This window comes from Myotis brandtii, unplaced genomic scaffold (assembly GCF_000412655.1).
Source record: "Myotis brandtii unplaced genomic scaffold, ASM41265v1 scaffold165, whole genome shotgun sequence".
NCBI lineage: Eukaryota > Metazoa > Chordata > Mammalia > Chiroptera > Vespertilionidae > Myotis > Myotis brandtii.
Window position 1 is genome coordinate 15,584,694 of NW_005356042.1, and position 19,163 is coordinate 15,603,856.

General features: G+C 44.0%; 1 protein-coding gene across 1 annotated transcript in view; it reads left to right on the forward strand.

Annotated features, from left to right (window-relative positions):
* Positions 1-19,163, forward strand: part of WDR59 (WD repeat domain 59) — a 68,856-nt gene that overhangs the window by 4,215 nt on the left and 45,478 nt on the right. The window contains exons 2-8 of the mRNA XM_014536800.1: positions 1,483-1,532; positions 3,665-3,800; positions 6,798-6,883; positions 7,910-7,990; positions 10,667-10,704; positions 12,763-12,851; positions 16,722-16,838. Coding sequence (XP_014392286.1) covers positions 1,483-1,532; positions 3,665-3,800; positions 6,798-6,883; positions 7,910-7,990; positions 10,667-10,704; positions 12,763-12,851; positions 16,722-16,838 — 597 coding nt within the window. The remainder of the gene's footprint in view (positions 1-1,482; positions 1,533-3,664; positions 3,801-6,797; positions 6,884-7,909; positions 7,991-10,666; positions 10,705-12,762; positions 12,852-16,721; positions 16,839-19,163) is intronic.

The window sequence follows — 19,163 nt, forward strand, 5'->3', positions numbered from 1 at the left end:
ATATACACACACACACACACACACACACACACACACACAAATATATTTGTTGTTGTTGATGACTTTTAGAGAGAGAGGAAGGGAGGGAGGGGGAGAGGGAGAGGGTTGGAGGCCCCATCTTTCTTTCATACCTTTAATCTATAAATTACACAGTAGAGTTCTGAAATGACATCTCATTTCACTGCCTGCCTTTCCAGTAGGGCTTTTTTCTGCTCATGACTCTAGTGGAATGAAGGATGCATAATAAACACTTTTAGCCTCCAGCGAGAGCCCTCTGGCTTCTTGTCCCCAATATTACCTATGACATATTTCATGAGGGTGTTTGAGTGGGAGAAACCCATTAATGAGACCAGTGAGAGTGAGGAAGAGAATTTCTGGTGATTTGTGAGTGTAGCAGCAGCATGTGGACTCTCTCTTGATGGTTTCTAGAAGTAACTTAGAGCATTAAATAACTAAACAGTGGCACAAACTGATTCAGATAATGCCCTGAAAATGCAGCAGGAGTTGAACTTGTCCAAATAAGAGAATTTAGGGCTGTAGCTGCCATGATTAAAAACAGCCTCATGCTTTAGCCTGAATGCAGCAATTTTTTTAAATGTTTTTATTGAGAGAGAGGAAGGGAGAGGGAGAGAGAGATAGGAACATCAATGAGAGAAACATCATTCATCTGCTTCCTGTATGCCCCCTACTAGGGATGAGCTCAAGACTCTGGCATGTGCCCTGGCTAGGAATCAGACAGGTGACCTCTTGGTGTGTGGGACGACACTCAACCAACTGAGCCACACCGACCAGGCCTGAATGCAGCCATATGATTGGGTGTGGTCTCTTGGGAATTAGACATTGGATCCTGAAAAGATGATGCTTCCTAGGAATTGGGAGACCTGGGAAGGAGAAAGTAGTGAAAATGGTACTAGAAACCACAGGTTAAGTGGAAACTGGGTATCACAACAACAGTATGACTGTGGATTCAGTAGGACTGGTGTTTGACTATTACCATTGCCATTCAGCTTAGAGGAGGGTCTGTGCCCTTTGCAAAGGCATGGGTTTGTGTGTGTGTGTGTGTGTGTGTGTGTGTCAAGGAGGGTCTGTGCCCTTTGCAAAGGCATGGGTTGTGTGTGTGTGTGTGTGATGATGATGATGATGATGATGATGTCCCAGGTCAGGTTTTGCTTGGAAGGGGCTCTGAGTAGCTCTCTTTGCTCCAAGTTGGTCAGATTCTCCAAGGGTTCTAGGACTTCTGTCTCCTCAATTTAGAATATGCCAGTATTGGTTGTGAGTAGTCCCGGTGTTGAAGGAACAGACAGCAACTGCCCTATTGTGGAAGGTGAATGTGAGATTTGGATAAAAACTAGAAAGGGATAAAACCTGGGGAATGCCTTAGCTATGGGAAGAGGAAGAACCCACGGTGAGTGACTACCTGCCTGTCTTCTCCAATCTGAGCTGGCTTTGCTAGCAGAACTAAGTCTGTTTTCTCTCTCACAGGCAACGGCAATGTCTGTGGACTGTCTCGGGCAGCATGCAGTGCTTTCTGGGTGAGTGAGCTTGCTGTTTGTCTGCCATGACTTCTGGGAACAGATAGAAAATTAAGAGGTTTCTGGGAAATTAGAAAATACTCTTATATTTAAGGGTTACGATCATAGGGTTTAGTTCTGCTATGCTATTGACCTCAGGGGGACTGGTAGGGATTATTTGCAGTTATTTTTGTCTCTGCTCTAACAGGTAAGCAATAAAATTCCTTTGAAATTTTAGTGACTGGTCTTGGAATTGCAGTTCTCTGTTTACTGCACGGACTCTTCAGAAGGATGCCAGCTGGTATAGTTTAACAGGTAGTTACTAGGATTGAGGGGATCCTGGTTCTCGTTTGGCAGTGCCATTGATTATGGCATTTCAGTTGCCTCCCTGGACTTGGTTTTCTTGTGAAGGAATTGGATTTCATCATGAATAAATTGAACTACCTTATTTCTACAGTGTCTTCTGGTGCAAAAAAAATTTTTTTTTAAATTTTTATTGATTTCAGAGAAGAAGGGACAGGGAAAGAGAGATAGAAACATCAATGAGAAGAGAATCATTGATCTCCTGCACCCCTCACACTGGGGATTGAGCCCGCAACCCGGGCTAGTGCCCTTGACCGGAATCGAACCCAGGACCCTTCAGTTTGCAGGCCAATGCTCTATCCACTGAGCCAAACCAGCTAGCCCAATTGTCTTCCATGAGCTAAACTTGACCTTTCTTTTTCCTCCAAAGTTAGAGTTAAACTTTTCCCAGGTAAGAGCTGCCTTTCTTATAGATATACTAGAGGCCTGATGTACGAAATCCGTGCAAGAGTAGGCCTTCCTTCCCCCGGCTGCCAGCACTGGTTTCCCTTTGGCACCCAGGACCTGGGCTTCCCTTGCAGCCCTGGCTTCATCCGGAAGGTGGTCCGGAAAGAGTTCCGGTCTAATTAGCATATTATGCTTTTATTATTATATATAGATTCTTATTTTAATGGGTCTTTAAAGGGGAATGAAGATAAATGCGTATGTTTATCTTCTGTCCTGTATTTGCTTTGGAATGTCTCTGAACTCCCCTGTTGACAGGCACCTCATATGTTTAGTTCTTAGCCTTTTCCTGTTTTCTGTTCTAATGGTAAGATGCCAGCTGGCCAGAGGTTCTAGATCTTTGTTCTGCAGCAACTTTTTAGAAGTTTCAGAAGTTCTGTAAATTTGTGTCCTACCTATGCATTCCTTCTTTTCCCTTAACTATCCCTCTTAGGGTTTCTGCTAGTTTTCCATGCCATTTCAACTTTCCATTTCCTATCTTTTCTGAATAGGGACTATTAATCTTTTTCTTCATTTTTGAGCCCACCTATATTCATTGATATCCAGGGGCTTGGAGTGCTAACAATGAATTGATAGCTGATGGCTGCTGAAATGTTAATTTACACACCAAAAAAAGGAAAAATAAGTGAACACAGGACATCCCTGTTCTCATTTCATTTATATTGATTGGTACCTTGAACATTATTGACACTTAATATGTTATTTTCATTATTTGTTGTGTTTGTTATTTCCCCTCCTGTTAGATTTCATTTAGTTTCCCTTTCAGGTAGACGACTTGTAAGGGAAATTGAGATTTTTCTACAGGATATTTGGCTAAGTGATAAGTGATGTGTTTAATTTAACACGCATTTGTTAAAGCGTGGTAAACACTGCGCCTTAGTGATTCTGGGCATATCAAGATATTCGAGACTTGGTCCATACTCCAAACACTTAGTTGGTTCAGGATGAGAGCCTTAACAGTAGTAGTTCTGCAACAGAGATAAAGGCTGCAGTCAAAATGCAAACCACATACTGGGAGTAATGTAGAAACAGTGACTGTCCGCACTGGGGCATTGGGAAAGGCTGGGAGAGGGGCAGGGTTGGAGCTGAGTATGGTGGGAAGAGGTCAGACTTTCATGGATGTGGTGGGGAAGACGATCTCTGGAGGAAGACTCACAGGGATGCTCCTGCTTGTCTAACAGCCACCTTAGTTACTCCTGCACTTGCATGCCTTTCAGAATAGATAAATGGTCAATATACCTGGGTTTTTTTGAGCACTGCTCGCAAATCATATGTAATTCTAAATGTGCTTTTCTATCTTAATGCTAATGCTGTTATAGTGTCATCATGATATGTTGTTCTCCTAGCCGCCGGTTCCTATACATCGTTAATCTAGATGCCCCTTTCGAAGGTCACCGAAAGATCTCTCGCCAGAGCAAGTGGGACATTGGCGCTGTGCAGTGGAATCCTCATGACAGCTTTGCACACTACTTCGCAGCTTCGGTGAGTTTATTTAAGGACTATATGACATGTGTGGTCTGGGGCTGAAAGGGGTATGTCTTATGTAGGGAAGAGACTGTAACCCTCATTTCTTAGGCGGAAAAGAGGTGTGGGTGGTTCTAAAAGGAAGATAGAGATTATGTATATGAAAGGTTTTATTGGTACCATAGGTGTCAGACTTTGTATTTCTAAGGATTGAATCCAGATTTGCAAGGGAAACAGGTAGATGGCTTCCATTTCTTTGTGTGATCAGAACCTGTTTTCATTAGCAGCAATGTCACTAGCCAGTGACGCTGAAACCCGTTTTGAGGGGGAACTAGTGAGCTCAGCTGTGGTTGACCTTCAGAGCTTTCAGAGGGATCAGAAGATTCCGTATGCCCTTCACTCAAAGGAAGGAGTTCTTCCTTTTTTTTTTCTTTTTTTAAAATTGATTTCAGAGAGAAGAAGGGAGAGGGAGAGAGATAGAAACATCAATGCTGAGAGAGAATCATTGATCAGCTGCCTCTTTCACAACCCCTACTGGGAATTGAGCCTGCAACCCGGACATGTGCCCTGACCAGGAATTGAACCATGACCTCCTGGTTCATAGGTTGATGCTCAACCACTGAGCCACACCACTTGGGCTCACTTCTTTTTAGTATATATCTAGGAGTGGAATGGCAGGGTCATGTAGTAAGTCTGTGTTTAACTTTTTGAGGGACTATGAAACTGTTTTCTACAGTGGCTGAACTGTTCTACAGTCCCACCAGCAATGCATAATGGTTCCATTTTATCCACATTGTCACCAAAAGTAGTTACTTCCTGTTGTATTTAAATTAAAAAAAAAATTATAGCCATTCTAGTTAGTGTACTAGGTAAAGTGGTACCTCACTGTGGGTTTGATTTGCATTTCCCTAATGACTAATGATGTTGAGCATCTTTTCATGGGCCTGTTGTCCATTTGTATATCTTTTTTTGGAGAAATGTTTGTTCAAGTTTTTTGCCCATTTTTGCATTGGGTTGTTTGTCTTTTTGCTTTTGAATTGTAATAGTTCTTTTTAAAAAATATTTTTCTTGATTTTGAGAGAGAGAGGAAGGGAGAGGAAGAGAGAAAAAGAAACATCGATTGGCTGCCTTCTGCACGCCCCCTTGCGGGATCAAGCCCGCAACCCAGGCATGTGCGCTGACCAGGAATCGAACTGGGACCTCCTGGTTCAGAGGTCAACCCTCAACCACTGAGCCACGCCAGCTGGGCCCTACACCATGTTGTTGACGCAAACATTCGCCGTGTCTCGGGACATTATGCTTGTGAAACCTCCAGGCAGCCTTTTTTCACTTTCTTTTGAAAAAAAATTTTATTGATTGATTCTAGAGAGAGATAGTGAGAGAGAGACATTGATTGTTGTTCTACTTATTTATACATTTATTGGTTGACTCCCATATGTGCCCCAACTGGGGATCGAACCTGCAATCCTGGCACATTGGGACAACGCTCCAACCAACTGAGCTACCTGGCCAGGGCCTTTTCATTTTCTTGATAATGTCCTTTGATACATAAAAGTTTTAATGAAGTTCAATTTATTGATTTTTTTTGAGCATCAGTTGATTAAGCCTCAGTTGCCTCATCTATATGAGACATGGGTGATGACACCCAGTGTATAGTGTGGTGAGAAAGACCAGAGGACTCGTCTGTTAATGTTCCTAGTTCATTGAGCAGACCCTTTGGAAATGTCAGGGAATATTGTAAGATGAAGGGAATTTCTTTTCACTCTTAGTCCCATTGGAAGCTATTTTGAATCCTAATCTTTTCACAGGAATCTTACCAATTTAGAATTGGAATCAGGCATTTCAGTATAAAAATCTTGAAATGTTATCCATCTGTATGACTCTGAACTAAAATGAAAATCAGTCATCTATATATTATTAAACAGCCTATTAGTAACCTTTATTCACTATCAGTGTGTTTCATAAACTCATGATAGTTTACGAGCCTTTGCCGGTTTGTTGTGTTTTTAAGTGAAATATAGTTTGATCAAAGCTTTTTTCTTCTTTTTTTCTGTTGTAACTATTGTTTCTATTGGCCCATTTTTCTGTGTCGTTCTGTGTAAGTCTTTAAAAAATTTGCGTCCTAGCCGCTTTGGCTCAGTGGATAGAGCGTTGGCCTGCGGACCAAAAGGGTCCAGGGTTTGATTCTGGTCAAGAGTATGTACCTTGGTTGCAAGTTCCTCCCCGGCCCAGGCCCTGGTCAGGGCTCCTACAGGAGGCAACCAATCGATGTGTTTCTCTCACATCGATGTTTCTCTCTGTCTTTCCCTCTCCTTTCCCCTTTCTGTAAAAAAAAAAAAAAAACAATGGAAAAAATATCCTCGGGTAAGGATGAAAAAATCCTATATAATAAAGAGCTAATATGCTAATTAGACCAAACAGCAGAACGACCATCCGGATGACCTTTTGGACGAAGCTGGGGCTGCGAAGGTCAACCCAGGCTGTGAGGGCCGGCTGCGAGGGGCTGTGAAGGCCAAGCCCCTTGCATGAATTTCATGCATCGGGCCTCTAGTATAATAATAATAAATAAATAAATTTGATATAGGCCTGTTTTAAGGAGTCTTGTGTAATTTTGCCTTCTCCGACACCCTTTTGATGGTGTTTCTGAAATCCCCTTTTAAGGAGTCTTGTGAATTTTGCCTTCTCCGACACCCTTTTGATGGTGTTTCTGTTCTTTTTCTTGTGCATCTGTGTTTTTAAAGCATGGTAGGTTGACTCTAGGCACTTGATAATGGGAAGAGTGAGCTAAAAATATCTGGTGTGCCAGCAGTGGAGAGAAATGGGTGTGTGACCTTCAGAATAGGGAGGAGGTTCCTCTAGTGGTCTGGGGCCATCTCCAGTACCCTTAACTCACACGCTCAGTCTGTAGGATCTTTGCCATGCAAGTTGGTTTTGACATGGCTTCCCTTTCTTGGCCTTAAGCAGATTGGGGTGAGAGCATATATTCTGATGCCTTCTTTCCCTTTTTCTTTTCAGAGTAACCAACGGGTCGACCTCTATAAGTGGAAAGACGGCTGTGGGGAAGTTGGCACAACCTTACAGGGCCATACTCGTGTAATCAGGTAGGCACCAGCCCTCTGCAGCTCCCTAGGGAGTGAGATGAAAACACCCACCTCCTCCCAAGCTTGATTCTCTGTGTTGCGTTGGCCCTGGGTGGCTGTTAGATCGTTAGCTTGTACTGAGGTGATGACTTTCACAGTGGAAAACACTGGTATTTAGGAACCAGCATTCATGTGGTATTAACCCTGATCCCAGAAAATACTTAGACAGGTACAGAGTAAGGATTAGAGCTGACTTTAACGCAGGAGGGAGAAGTTATGCCATAATCCCTCAGGTCATAGTCGGCGGTGGCCAGGAATAGAGACATCTGGGAGCAGCCTGTGCCCTTTCTCCAGCAGATGTGAGTCACCACATAGAGCTCCTGCCTCACAGTCCATCGTCCAGACACGCAGTTCCCTTCCACTGATGGCCTTCCAGTGGCCTCTGGAGTGTCCCCTGAGCCACCCTTCCCTGGGTCCCTGTTTCTGGGTGGAGAAAGCTTGTTCTGGGAAGTAGCAGCAGGGAGTGCAGGGGTGGTGAAGTGGACTTGGAAGTGATAGGAGAGGCTAGACCCCTGCCTCTGCTAACTGTTCACGTAGTAACTGCCTTTCTAGACGTGAGGGCACGAGTAGGGGACCAGAGGCCTGCTGGTAACATGGCAGCTTGCCACTGCTAAGGGACGTTGGGTATACTCACTGTCCCTGTAGTGGAGTCTGATTCAAAAATAAAAAGTCAAAAATTTTCCTTGTTTTATCTGTACAGTCTGTGCCTGCATGTGTTCGTGCGTGCATGTGTGTTTTAAGTTGAAATACTCCATTTCTGTTCCGGAGCACATGTAAGATAGCTGGAGATGACAGGGAAGGACCTGAATGTTTCTTTCCGAGCTCAGTTAAGTCTTGTTCATTCCCAAAGAACGTTGGAGATTCGCAGCCTAAACCGTGTTAAGAGGCCCATTAACAGTGACTTTCAAAACCACCAGAGCCTAAATCTGCCACTGCTTTGGAACCAGATTCTGAATTTTTTCTCTCTTTATTATTCTGTGTTCCCAGCGACTTGGACTGGGCAGTGTTTGAACCGGATCTCCTCGTGACCAGCTCTGTGGACACCTACATCTACATTTGGGATATCAAGTAAGAACAATGAAGAGGCATAACCACGTGGTGTGGCATGATTTGGTAGCTTCATTTTAGAGATCAGGCATCTTAGTTTGGTGCCCCCTAGAAGGCAGACCCTGAGACAGGGATACTTTGCAGATACATTATTTAAGAGTTGAAAGAAGTGTGGTAGGGGATGGAGAAGAGACAGGATGGGGAAGACCACAAAGAGAGGGCGCATTATCCACCTGTGTACCACTGTGAACCGGTGAGGCTCAGTCTTACTGGGGCTGCTAGGTGCCAGTGTAAAACTCCCTCCTCAGAGGCATCCCACCCCGAGGGCTAAGGAAGTGGGGGTGCTGTTCACTGTCAGTCATTGGTTGTCCCCAGGGGCCTTACTTCTCTGCACTCAGTCCTGTCACAGTGGTTTGCAAAATGGTCTTCAGCAGCTAGGGAGATTTTGTGGCGTTTGGAAGTCAGGCTGAAGTTTACTGAAGTGGCAAGTGATGGCGGGGGAATTTTGATGGGCACAGACACGGCTGCTACTGCAGGCAGTGCTACAAGACACATCTGCTCAGCTCTTTACTTGCTCTTTGGGAGGCTTCAGTTCCCCATCTGTGAGGGTGGCTGAGAGCCACCTGGTAGAGATACTCTTCATGGGGTAAAGAGCACCCGGCCCAGGCCTGACGCCTTGAAAGTTCTTTTTTTAATATATATTTTTCAATTACTTTCTTCGAGGAATAGTGTGTGTGTGAGAGAGGAGGAGGAGGAGGAGGAGGAGGAGAGAGAAACATTGATGGGTTGCCTCCCACACATGCCCTGACTGGGGATCGAACCCTCAACCTGGGTATGTGCCCTGACTGGGATTCAAACCCACCACCTCTTCATGTACAGGCTGATGCTCCAACTAACTTAGCCACACTGGCCAGAGTACTTTGTAAGTTCTTTTTTTTTTTTTTTAAAGTTTATTGTTGAAAGTATTGCAGATGTCCTCTTCCCCCACCCACCCCATTGACCTCCTCCACCCTGGATCCGTGCCCATCCCCCTCAAGGCCTTCATCACATTATTGTGTAAGTTCTTAATAAATGTCACTTCCCCTCTCCCTTTGTAAAGCGAAGTTCTCTTTACCATAACAGAGGTGACTAACTAGTGGGTATAGTCTGTAGAGTCCCGGAGATGGTCCACATTTTGCCCTCCCCAGGCTGCTCTGCTCCCAAATGGCAGTGGCTTTGTGACATTTTACATTGAAAGGTGGACTGTACAATGCAGTGTGCAGATGGTGTTTTGTTGAGTTGTACACTTGAAACCTATATGGTTTTGTGAACCAATGTCACCCCCATAAATTCAATTAAAAAAAAAGAGAGCTTCAATCACCTTGAAGTGCTAATCTTCAGGGAATGCCGGTGACGTCAGCCATACACACCCTTGCTCCCTAAGAATCCCTTTCACTGGTCCGTCAGACCTGTCATATCGCAATACCTGGCCTGTCTTCTACCTTTTGTGACTGACTTATTTCACTTAGCGTAATGTCCTCAAGGTTCATCCATGTTGCAGCATGTGACAGACTCTCCTTCCTTTTTAAGGCCTAATAATATCCCACTGTATGTATATATCACATTTATCCACTGATCAGTCGATGGACACTTGGGTTGCTTCCACCTCTTGGCTATCGTGAACACCCAGAGTAGTTTTTTACTTTACCTTTGAAATGCTTTGGTAAGGTTCTTGCAGAGTTACCCCTCCATGACCGTCCCCTTGTTCCATTAGGAGAAATGACACCAGGAAGGTATTCTTTTGGCTTTTTCTGCTCCTACATTGGGGTCACCCAGGCCACTGTGCTCTTTTTATGTGTGTGTTTCGTTGTTGTTGTTAATCCTCACTGGAGGATATTTTCCCATTGATTTTTAGAGGGAGTGGAGGGAGGGGGAGAGACAGAGAGAAACATCAGGGTGAGAGAGACACATTGATTGGTTGCCTCCCCCATGTGCCCTGACCAGGGCCAGGGATCAAGCCTGCAACCAAAGTATGTGTCCTTGATTGAAATCGATCCCAGGACCCTTCATCTGCAGGCTGACGCTCTAGCCCAGCCGTGGGCAAACTACAGCCCGCGGGCCGGATCCGGCCCATTTGAAATGAATAAAACTAAAAAAAAAAAAAAAGACCGTACCCTTTTATGTAATGATGTTTACTTTGAATTTATATTAGTTCACACAAACACTCCATCCATGCTTTTGTTCCGGCCCTCGGGTCCAGTTTAAGAACCCATTGTGGCCCTCGAGTCAAAAAGTTTGCCCACCCCTGTTCTAGCCACTGAGCTGAACCAGCTAGCTGGGGCTCTTTATGTTCTTTTTTTTTTTTTAACATTTTTTTTATTTTATTGATTTTTTACAGAGAGGAAGGGAGAGGGATAGAGAGTTAGAAACATCGATCAGCTGCCTCCTGCACACTCCCCACTGGGGATGTGCCCGCAACCAAGGTACATGCCCTTGACCGGAATCGAACCTGGGACCCTTGAGTCCGCAGGCCGACGCTGTATCCACTGAGCCAAACCGGTTAGGGCTCTTTATGTTCTTTTTTAAGGCTCTCACATTCCCACTGATCTCCAAGTACCTACTGAAAGGAAAGTGAAGAAATATGTGCAGAGGGTGAAAAGCACCAGGTGGGTGGTGGCATATGAATTGGGCATTTGATTTCTGACTTTTGTATTTCAGAGACACAAGGAAGCCTACCATTGCACTGTCTGCTGTAGGTGAGTGTATATTCCCTCTGTTTGTCTTTATTCTGTTCCTTCCATTCTTTCTCTCACACTGACTGTCCACACCCCATGTTTTGTTGTGGCTAGGTGGAATTTTAAGGCCCATATTGCAAGGGACTTGCTTCAGGTTGCTCTTAGAATTTAGTCAGGACTATTGAGTTGTAGTCAGCAACTTATTTCAGAATGCAAGGACAGGAACTAAATTGATTTGTTTTTAAACTTTTTATTGCGGAAAATTTTAATGTGTATAAAAATAGCATAAAGTGAAGTACCTTGTGTTCATCATCCAACAACCACAATTGTCAACATACTGTCAGTCTTATTTCATCTTTACCTGTACCCACTGTCCCACTGCCCACCCTATCCTCTTTGGGATTATTTTGAAACAAATCCCAGGTATTCTTTCGTTTCATCAACAAATATTTCATTAAGTATTTTTTACAAGAAAAGAATCCTTTAAAAAACAATTATATACTGTCAACATACCTAAAAATATTAAAAATAGCTTTTTATTATCATCATACACTTAAGCAGTATTCAAATTTCCCCAGCAGTCTGTCTGTCTGTCTCTCTTTCTCCTTTTTTTTTTTTTTTTTTTTACAATTATTTGAACAGAATCCAAGTAAAGTCCATACTTCAAATGGTTGATATACTTCTCATCTTTATTAATTGGTAGGATTCTTCTCCTTTTCCTTTTTTGGTTTGTATTTCTTTTTCTGCAGTTTGTTTATTGAAGAAACCAGGCTGTTTGTCCTGTGGTTTCCCCACATTCTAGGATGATGCTGATTGTGTCCCCATGGTTTCATTTAATATGGAGGCACTGCGTCTTTGAAATCTGATCTACCTGTTTTCATTGCTCAGTTGGAATGAACTATTGTTGGGATTCTGCACTGGGCTCTTGTGGAGGGTTCCCACCAGTTCCTGAGAGTTGAACTGGGGTGTAGAACTGGTAAACCTTACTCACAGGGATGAAGCCTAATCATCAGGATTATCTTTTGGCATCAAGTACCTGTCACGAGGAGATGGAGCGGGGTCTTCTTACTCATTCTCTAGCTGATACACTTTCTTACAAAAAAACTGGGTTTTCACCACTTATTCTTAGGTGACTTAAGATGCCCTGTGTCTCAAGAAAAAAAAACAAAAACAAAAAATACCCTCACCAAAACCAAGCAAAGATAACTCTGGGCCTTATCTCTATTTCCTGTTAGATTCTAAGTCCTTGCTTTTCTCCAGACTTCTTGAATCAGGTTGCTCTTCAAAGCCCTGGATCTACTATGGTATCCCCAATAATAAACACCCACCCAAAGGGAGAGATGTCAAAGCAGAAATATCATGTGTTATCTGAGCAAGAGCAAAAAGAGGTGGGAAGGAGGGCCATTGTTTGGTTCTGGTTTAACTTAACTCGATTATTTTTAAGAGTCAGCTTCATTGCTGCTGTGCCCCAGTTTTTCCCATTTCTCAACCTCTTCTGCCATCTTACAGTGTGCTGTCTCTCTTAAGTAGTAGCTCTTTTGTCATTATTCTTTGTGTTTGCAGAGTGGAAAGGCCTGAGTCCACACAGTGCCTGGGTGTTCCCTTTCCCTGACTCAGTGCAGGGCCAGTGGCCGTGTCTAACCACTGATGGGGTGGTGGAGGGGAGTGCACACCACCCTCTGAGGGCAGAATTGGGTTCTGGTCATTGAGGTGATGAAGAGCCAAGTTGTGTGATGAGTCAGTTACCAACCAGCAGATCCACGTTCAATGTCTGCTCTCTAAGAAACTGCTTAGAGCAGTAACCTGCAGATGCTGCTGATGCTGCTCAGAGGTAACCTGTAGATTTTTCCCCCTGAGTGAAGTTATCAGGTGACTCCGATCCTGTTCCCATGTGTTATTTAATTCATTTATTTTTTGGCTTTCTTTTCTCTTTATGGTGGAGTTGGTGCATGTATAGAAACTTGAAGGAGTCTGTGCTTATTTTAACCAGAGCTCATTATCCAGCTCCCCTGGGTATGCTGTCCTCTGATTCCAAAGGTGTTGAGGTCAGCAGCTTTCTACCCTGATTTTTCTTTGCAGCGGGTGCCTCACAGGTCAAATGGAATAAAAAAAATGCTAATTGCCTTGCCACCAGCCACGACGGGGATGTACGGATATGGGACAAGCGGGTGAGTAATCTCTCTTTTTGCCCCAGTTGGCCTTTAATCCCTCCCAGAGGGTAAGACGAGGATGTTGTGTGTAGCAAGGCTTGTCTGAGAGTCTGGCGTGCCTGTGCAGTGTGGTAAATTGCCATTTTCAGATCACAGTACCAGATGATCTTTTGCTTCCTGATCAAACTGGCGTTGAAGGAAGGTAGGGAAGTGAGGCATATGATCAGTGGTTAAGACAATGAACTTGGTCTCTGAAGTTAGAGTCCCATTTTGCTGTCTCCTAAGTATGATATCAGATGAGTCACTGAACATCTCCAAGCCTCCATTTCCTTATCTTTAAAGTAAAGTTGATAATAATAGTGAGTGTATCATTGAGGACGTCAATCCTGGGAGACCCAACACTATTCTAAGATGGTCAACTGCCCCAGATTGTAAAGCAAAAACTGTTTGTTCTGGGACATACACCATCCTGGATATCTCTGGTGTAAATGACTGAGATGCGGGGTACTCAGTTGCACAAATCTTCCCTTAGGCCTAGCTATCTCATCAGCCCCAAAAGAGCCTACAGACCATATATTCTCCCTTCAACAGCTCCTGTAACTGACAGGCAGGAAGCACTGTGGGGTCCTTGACTGCTGTTGTAATGGAAAGTATGTAGGACGTTTGGTATGTTGACATGAGGGACAGTAATGATGCAGGGAAAGGGCCTCCCCGGTATCTAACTGCCAGACGATTGGGCAATAACGCTCCTGTAAGATCTGGGGTCTAAACACCACTTCCTGCTCTGTGAAGCCCAAGGCTGGAGATCCTCAGCCTTTGGGGGAGCACCAACTTTGAGTTTTCCTGAAACTTGTTCAGGGTCTGTCCCAACTCCGGTGTTGCCTGGAAAGTCTCAGTTTTGCTTCTGGCTGCCCTGCTCCCTTCCCTCTTAGCAGGGAGTAAGGTCTTATAGTTGCAGAGCGGAGAGGGAATGAAGCAAAGATTGGGGGTCTGCTGGATTGGCTGCCAGGACTGCTGGGGAAGTCATGTGCTGGCTGCAGCTTTCAGCCTTAGTAGCTCTTAGGGGAGAAGGAGATTTTATAAATAGAGGTTGGACAGGTGTATCTTCCATATGTTTTTGTCTCTGTCCCTTTAGTCCAGTCTGGTAGTAGTCATTCTTCCACCCTCTTTATTTCTTAAAGTGGTGACTGGGTTTATTCTTTTTGTCACTAGCATAGCATTTAAATATAGTGAATAGTTTAAATGAAATGTGTGGTTAAGTTAATTGTAGTGAATCCCTATTTGCTATAGAATGCTTTCAGAGTCATAGGCAAAAGAAACACTTCGGTATTTAGCCAGGAACTCTGCCAAAACAGTACCTGTGTTCCTTATCTTTTTTTTTTTTTAAGTAAAGAATTATTAGGTCATCTGGAAAACCAGATGGGCTGAGCCCCAAATGGCACCAGCCTGTGTGCCTTATCTTGAAGTACATACAGCCAAACTGTTCCTTCCTAGTCTTTTGATTGGTCCACTAATAACCCTGACTTCCCCCAGCAAGCCTTTTATCTATTTGGTTTAAGGGGTTTTAACTTTATTTTTGGCTATTAGTAACTTAAGACTTCTGCTGAGATGGATTGTAAAGCTGGTTGGTTTTATTTCTCTGGCACTTCTAGTGTCAGAGCAGCACTGATGGCAGCCAGCCTCAGAGGCTTAAAAGAGTGCAGTATCAGTGGTGATGTTGGAGTGTATTATCAGTGTGACGGATAATACTTACGTTTACTAAGCATTTCTGGTGCACAGGCATTGTTCTAAGAACTTTATGTGTATTGGTTTATGTCTCTTTTTAACTAGTCTTTAAAGTAGGTACTATTGTGATCCCTGTTCTGCAGATGAGTAAACGTAGGCACAGTTTGTTACTAGGATTTTAACCCAGGGAGGCTAGTTCTGGAGACTGTACTAATACATGCTCTTTAGAGCAAGTATAGAAAGAAAATAATCATTCATAGTCCTATTACCCAGAGACAAATGCTAACATTTTGATATTTTATTTTCTTCTACATTTTTCATGGTTTATCATATCATATATGTAGTTATATATACTTTTTTCATTTAATATTACATTTTCCTCATGTTATAATCTCTACGTATAATTATTTTAGAAATATTTATTTATTAAATTTTGTTGTTAATCCTCACCGAAGGATATTTTTCTATTAATTTTTAGAGATAGTGGAAGGGAGTAGGAGAGACAGAAACATTGATGTGAGAGAGACACATAGATTGGTTGCCTCCCATATGTGCCTGGACTGGGAATTAAACCCACAACCTAGGTATGTGCCCTGACCAGAAATTGAACCCCCAGGCTTTTGGTGTACAGGATGCTGCTGCAAGAAACTGACTCCCGAACACAGCCAGTTGGCCTGGAGGTCAAATCCCTCTAGTATTAACTACAACAATCAAGGCTTAACCACAACAAGACTGCGCACAAAGACCACTAGGGGGTGTACCAAGAAAGCGTAAAAAATGCGGAGACAAAGAAACAGGACAAAACTATCAAGGGAGGATATTGAGTTCAGAACCACACTTTTGAGGTCTCTCAAGAGGCTTCTAGAGTCTGTCGATAAACTTGATGAGATGTACAGGAAATCTAATGAGACCCTCGATGGTGTGATAAAGGACCATCTAGAAAGTAAGCATACACTGACTGAAATAAAGAATATTATACAGACTCCCAACAGCAGACCAGAGGAGCGCAAGAATCAAGTCAAAGATTCGAAATGCGAAGAAGCGAGAAACACCCAACCGGAAAAGCAAAATGAAAAAAGAACCCAAAAATACGAAGATAGACTGACTCCCCCAGCCAGCACTCTAAGTATAACTTAAAAAAAAAAGTTTTTATTGCTTTCGGAGAGAGGGAGGGAGAGATAGAAACATCAGTGATGAGAGAGGATCATCAATTGGCTGCCTCCTGCATGTTCCCCACAAGGAATCGAACCCCCCAACCCAGGCATGTGCTTTGACCAGGAATCGAACCTCGACTTCCCGGTTCATAGGCCCACACCCAACCACTGAGTAACACCGGCCAGGCTCTAAGTATAACTTTTAATGGCTGCTTCATATTGTATCAGAAAACTGTACTAGAATTGATTTAAAAATTTTAATCATTCCCCATTACTATTTGTATTGTTTCTGGTTTTCTGGTGTTCCATGAAATTCCAAGATGAACATCTTTTGTATCTAAAGCTTTCTGTGAATTTGGAATATTCCCTTGAAAGGAAAATTTTAAGTCTCTTGATAAAATCTGTCAAATCCCCCTCCCCCCCAAAGGTTTTGGTATTTTATATATACACCAGCAGTGATAAATGCAGACTCTGCATTGAGTATTATTTATAGGTATCTTTTAATTTGATAGCTTAAACATATTTTAATGTATTGTTTGAGGTTTCCTTTTGAGCTTGTTCATTTTTATATGCTTATTAATTGTGTATTGTTTTCTTTTGTGATGTGTGTTCATTCTTTTTTGGGGTCTTGGTCACAATATTGGAAGTTTTCAGGATTGACATTGGATCTGTTTGGACATCACAGCCCCTCTTCTTGGGTGATCCTGAGGAAGGGGAGCAAGAATTGCAGACCACCATACTAATGGGGAAAAGCCCCCACTATCTCGTATTCTTCATGAAAGCCTGTCAGGGGCTGGAGCGGAAAGAGATTAGGCTCCCAGAGCCATATACAGAGCATGGGAGAAGGAGAGCAGGATAAGTGTTGTTGTTGGTTGTAAACCAAACAAAGTGGTTTCTTAAAGATAGAGACCGTATCTAGCATTTTTGTATCCCCGCTCATCACCCTGCCGACTATGTGGTAGACTCGAGTTTTTTCTAAATAGACAATCAATGTGCTGGTCTTTTGCAGAAACCTAGTACAGCAGTGGAATATCTAGCAGCCCATCTGTCCAAAATCCACGGCCTGGACTGGCACCCAGACAGCGAGCACATTCTTGCTACCTCCAGTCAAGATAATTCTGTCAAGGTGAGTGGTACCCCAGTGGGGAAGCTGGGGAGCTGTGTTTGGGAGGCATCAGTTTGTGTTTATGAGGCAACACTTTCTTCTGAAGGAAAGCTACAGTATGTTGGCGCAGTCTGTGTGTTTCAGGGGTGCATGTTCTTGTTGGGGAGCTGAGCAAGTAAACCTGGTTATGTAGACCAGTAGGAGTGATATAGTAGCATATCTATATATATAAAAGCCCAGCGACCAGAATGGTGGAATGACCAACATGACCGGTGGCTATGACTCGCAGTGGGGCAGCCAACCAGCCCGATTGACCCCCCCACCTCCTGGCCGGCCCCACTCCCAATTGGCCCCCAACGCCCCAATCGGAGGCAGGGCCAGCCAGCCAACTGCCCGCAGCCCCTCCCCCTGACTGGCCCTGCCCTCAGTCAGCCCCCAACACCCCAATTGGGGCGGGGCCAGCTGGCAACCGCCTGCGGCCCCTCCCCCCCCGCTGGCCCACAATATTGGAAGTTTTCAGGATTGACATTGGATCTGTTTGGACATCACAGCCCCTCTTCTTGGGTGATCCTGAGGAAGGGGAGCAAGAATTGCAGACCACCATACTAATGGGGAAAAGCCCCCACTATCTCGTATTCTTCATGAAAGCCTGTCAGGGGCTGGAGCGGAAAGAGATTAGGCTCCCAGAGCCATATACAGAGCATGGGAGAAGGAGAGCAGGATAAGTGTTGTTGTTGGTTGTAAACTAAACAAAGTGGTTTCTTAAAGATAGAGACCGTATCTAGCATTTTTGTATCCCCGCTCATCACCCTGCAGACTATGTGGTAGACTCGAGTTTTTTCTAAATAGACAATCAATGTGCTGGTCTTTTGCAGAAACCTAGTACAGCAGTGGAATATCTAGCAGCCCATCTGTCCAAAATCCACGGCCTGGACTGGCACCCAGACAGCGAGCACATTCTTGCTACCTCCAGTCAAGATAATTCTGTCAAGGTGAGTGGTACCCCAGTGGGGAAGCTGGGGAGCTGTGTTTGGGAGGCATCAGTTTGTGTTTATGAGGCAACACTTTCTTCTGAAGGAAAGCTACAGTATGTTGGCGCAGTCTGTGTGTTTCAGGGGTGCATGTTCTTGTTGGGGAGCTGAGCAAGTAAACCTGGTTATGTAGACCAGTAGGAGTGATATAGTAGCATATCTATATATATAAAAGCCCAGCGACCAGAATGGTGGAATGACCAAAATGACCGGTGGCTATGACGCGCAGTGGGGCAGCCAACCAGCCCGATTGACCCCCCCACCTCCTGGCCGGCCCCACTCCCAATTGGCCCCCAACGCCCCAATCGGAGGCAGGGCCAGCCAGCCAACTGCCCGCAGCCCCTCCCCCTGACTGGCCCTGCCCTCAGTCAGCCCCCAACACCCCAATTGGGGCGGGGCCAGCTGGCAACCGCCTGCGGCCCCTCCCCCCCTGCTGGCCCAGCTTGATGAGCCCCCATTGGGGTGGGCTGGCCAGACCCCACCCATGCACCAATTCTAGCACCGGGCCTCTAGTATCTGATGACTCCTGGACTTTGTTCCTTTCCCCTTGTGAAAGGAAGTCAGAAACAAAAGCATTTAGAAAGGAAAAGAAGTTTACTGACAAAGAAGTTGCCAGGAAGTCAGATTTCAGAAGGACTGGCTCAGCAAAGAAAAAGCACAACAGACATATAAGGAAAGGAGAAAAGCCCACAGAATTCTTAAGGTTACCAAGTTTACCATTAGTCTATCTGGGGTGGAAAAGCAGCAGAAGTCAGGAATAGAGTTGTTTTATTAGAGATTCTTTAGCTTACAAGAAATGCTCAAGGTTCATGTGTTTTGGTGACTCTATTATTTTTGGTTTATCTCAGAGTGTAGTGTTTCTTATTGTTTGTTTTTCTTCTCTGACTGTGGCATGTGATGTGTGTGCCCCCTTATTCACAAGGATGCAGGGCACGGAGTCAGCCTCGCTCTACAGTTCCTCCTTGTGGTCAGGCCTCTGCCTGGAAAGTCAGAGATTTAACCACAGAAATTTGCTTAGCAATTTTGTGATTCAGCATCATTAATTTAATGCTTTGCTTTATTTTCATAGGCACGCTCGTCTTTTTGGTATGGTTAGCAAAACTAAAACCATACATACACTAAGGCTTGAAAGTTAACTTCTCTCTTGAGATTTGTAAAACCTCCAGGGTTGTACTTGACGTTTATGTGCCAGAAGTGGTTTTCTTGTTTCTTCGTTTTATTTTATTTTTTTTACCCACATGGGCTTCTTTTTTTTTTTAATTGCTTAAAGTATTACAAAGAGTATTACATATATCTCCTTCCCCCTCACCCCCCT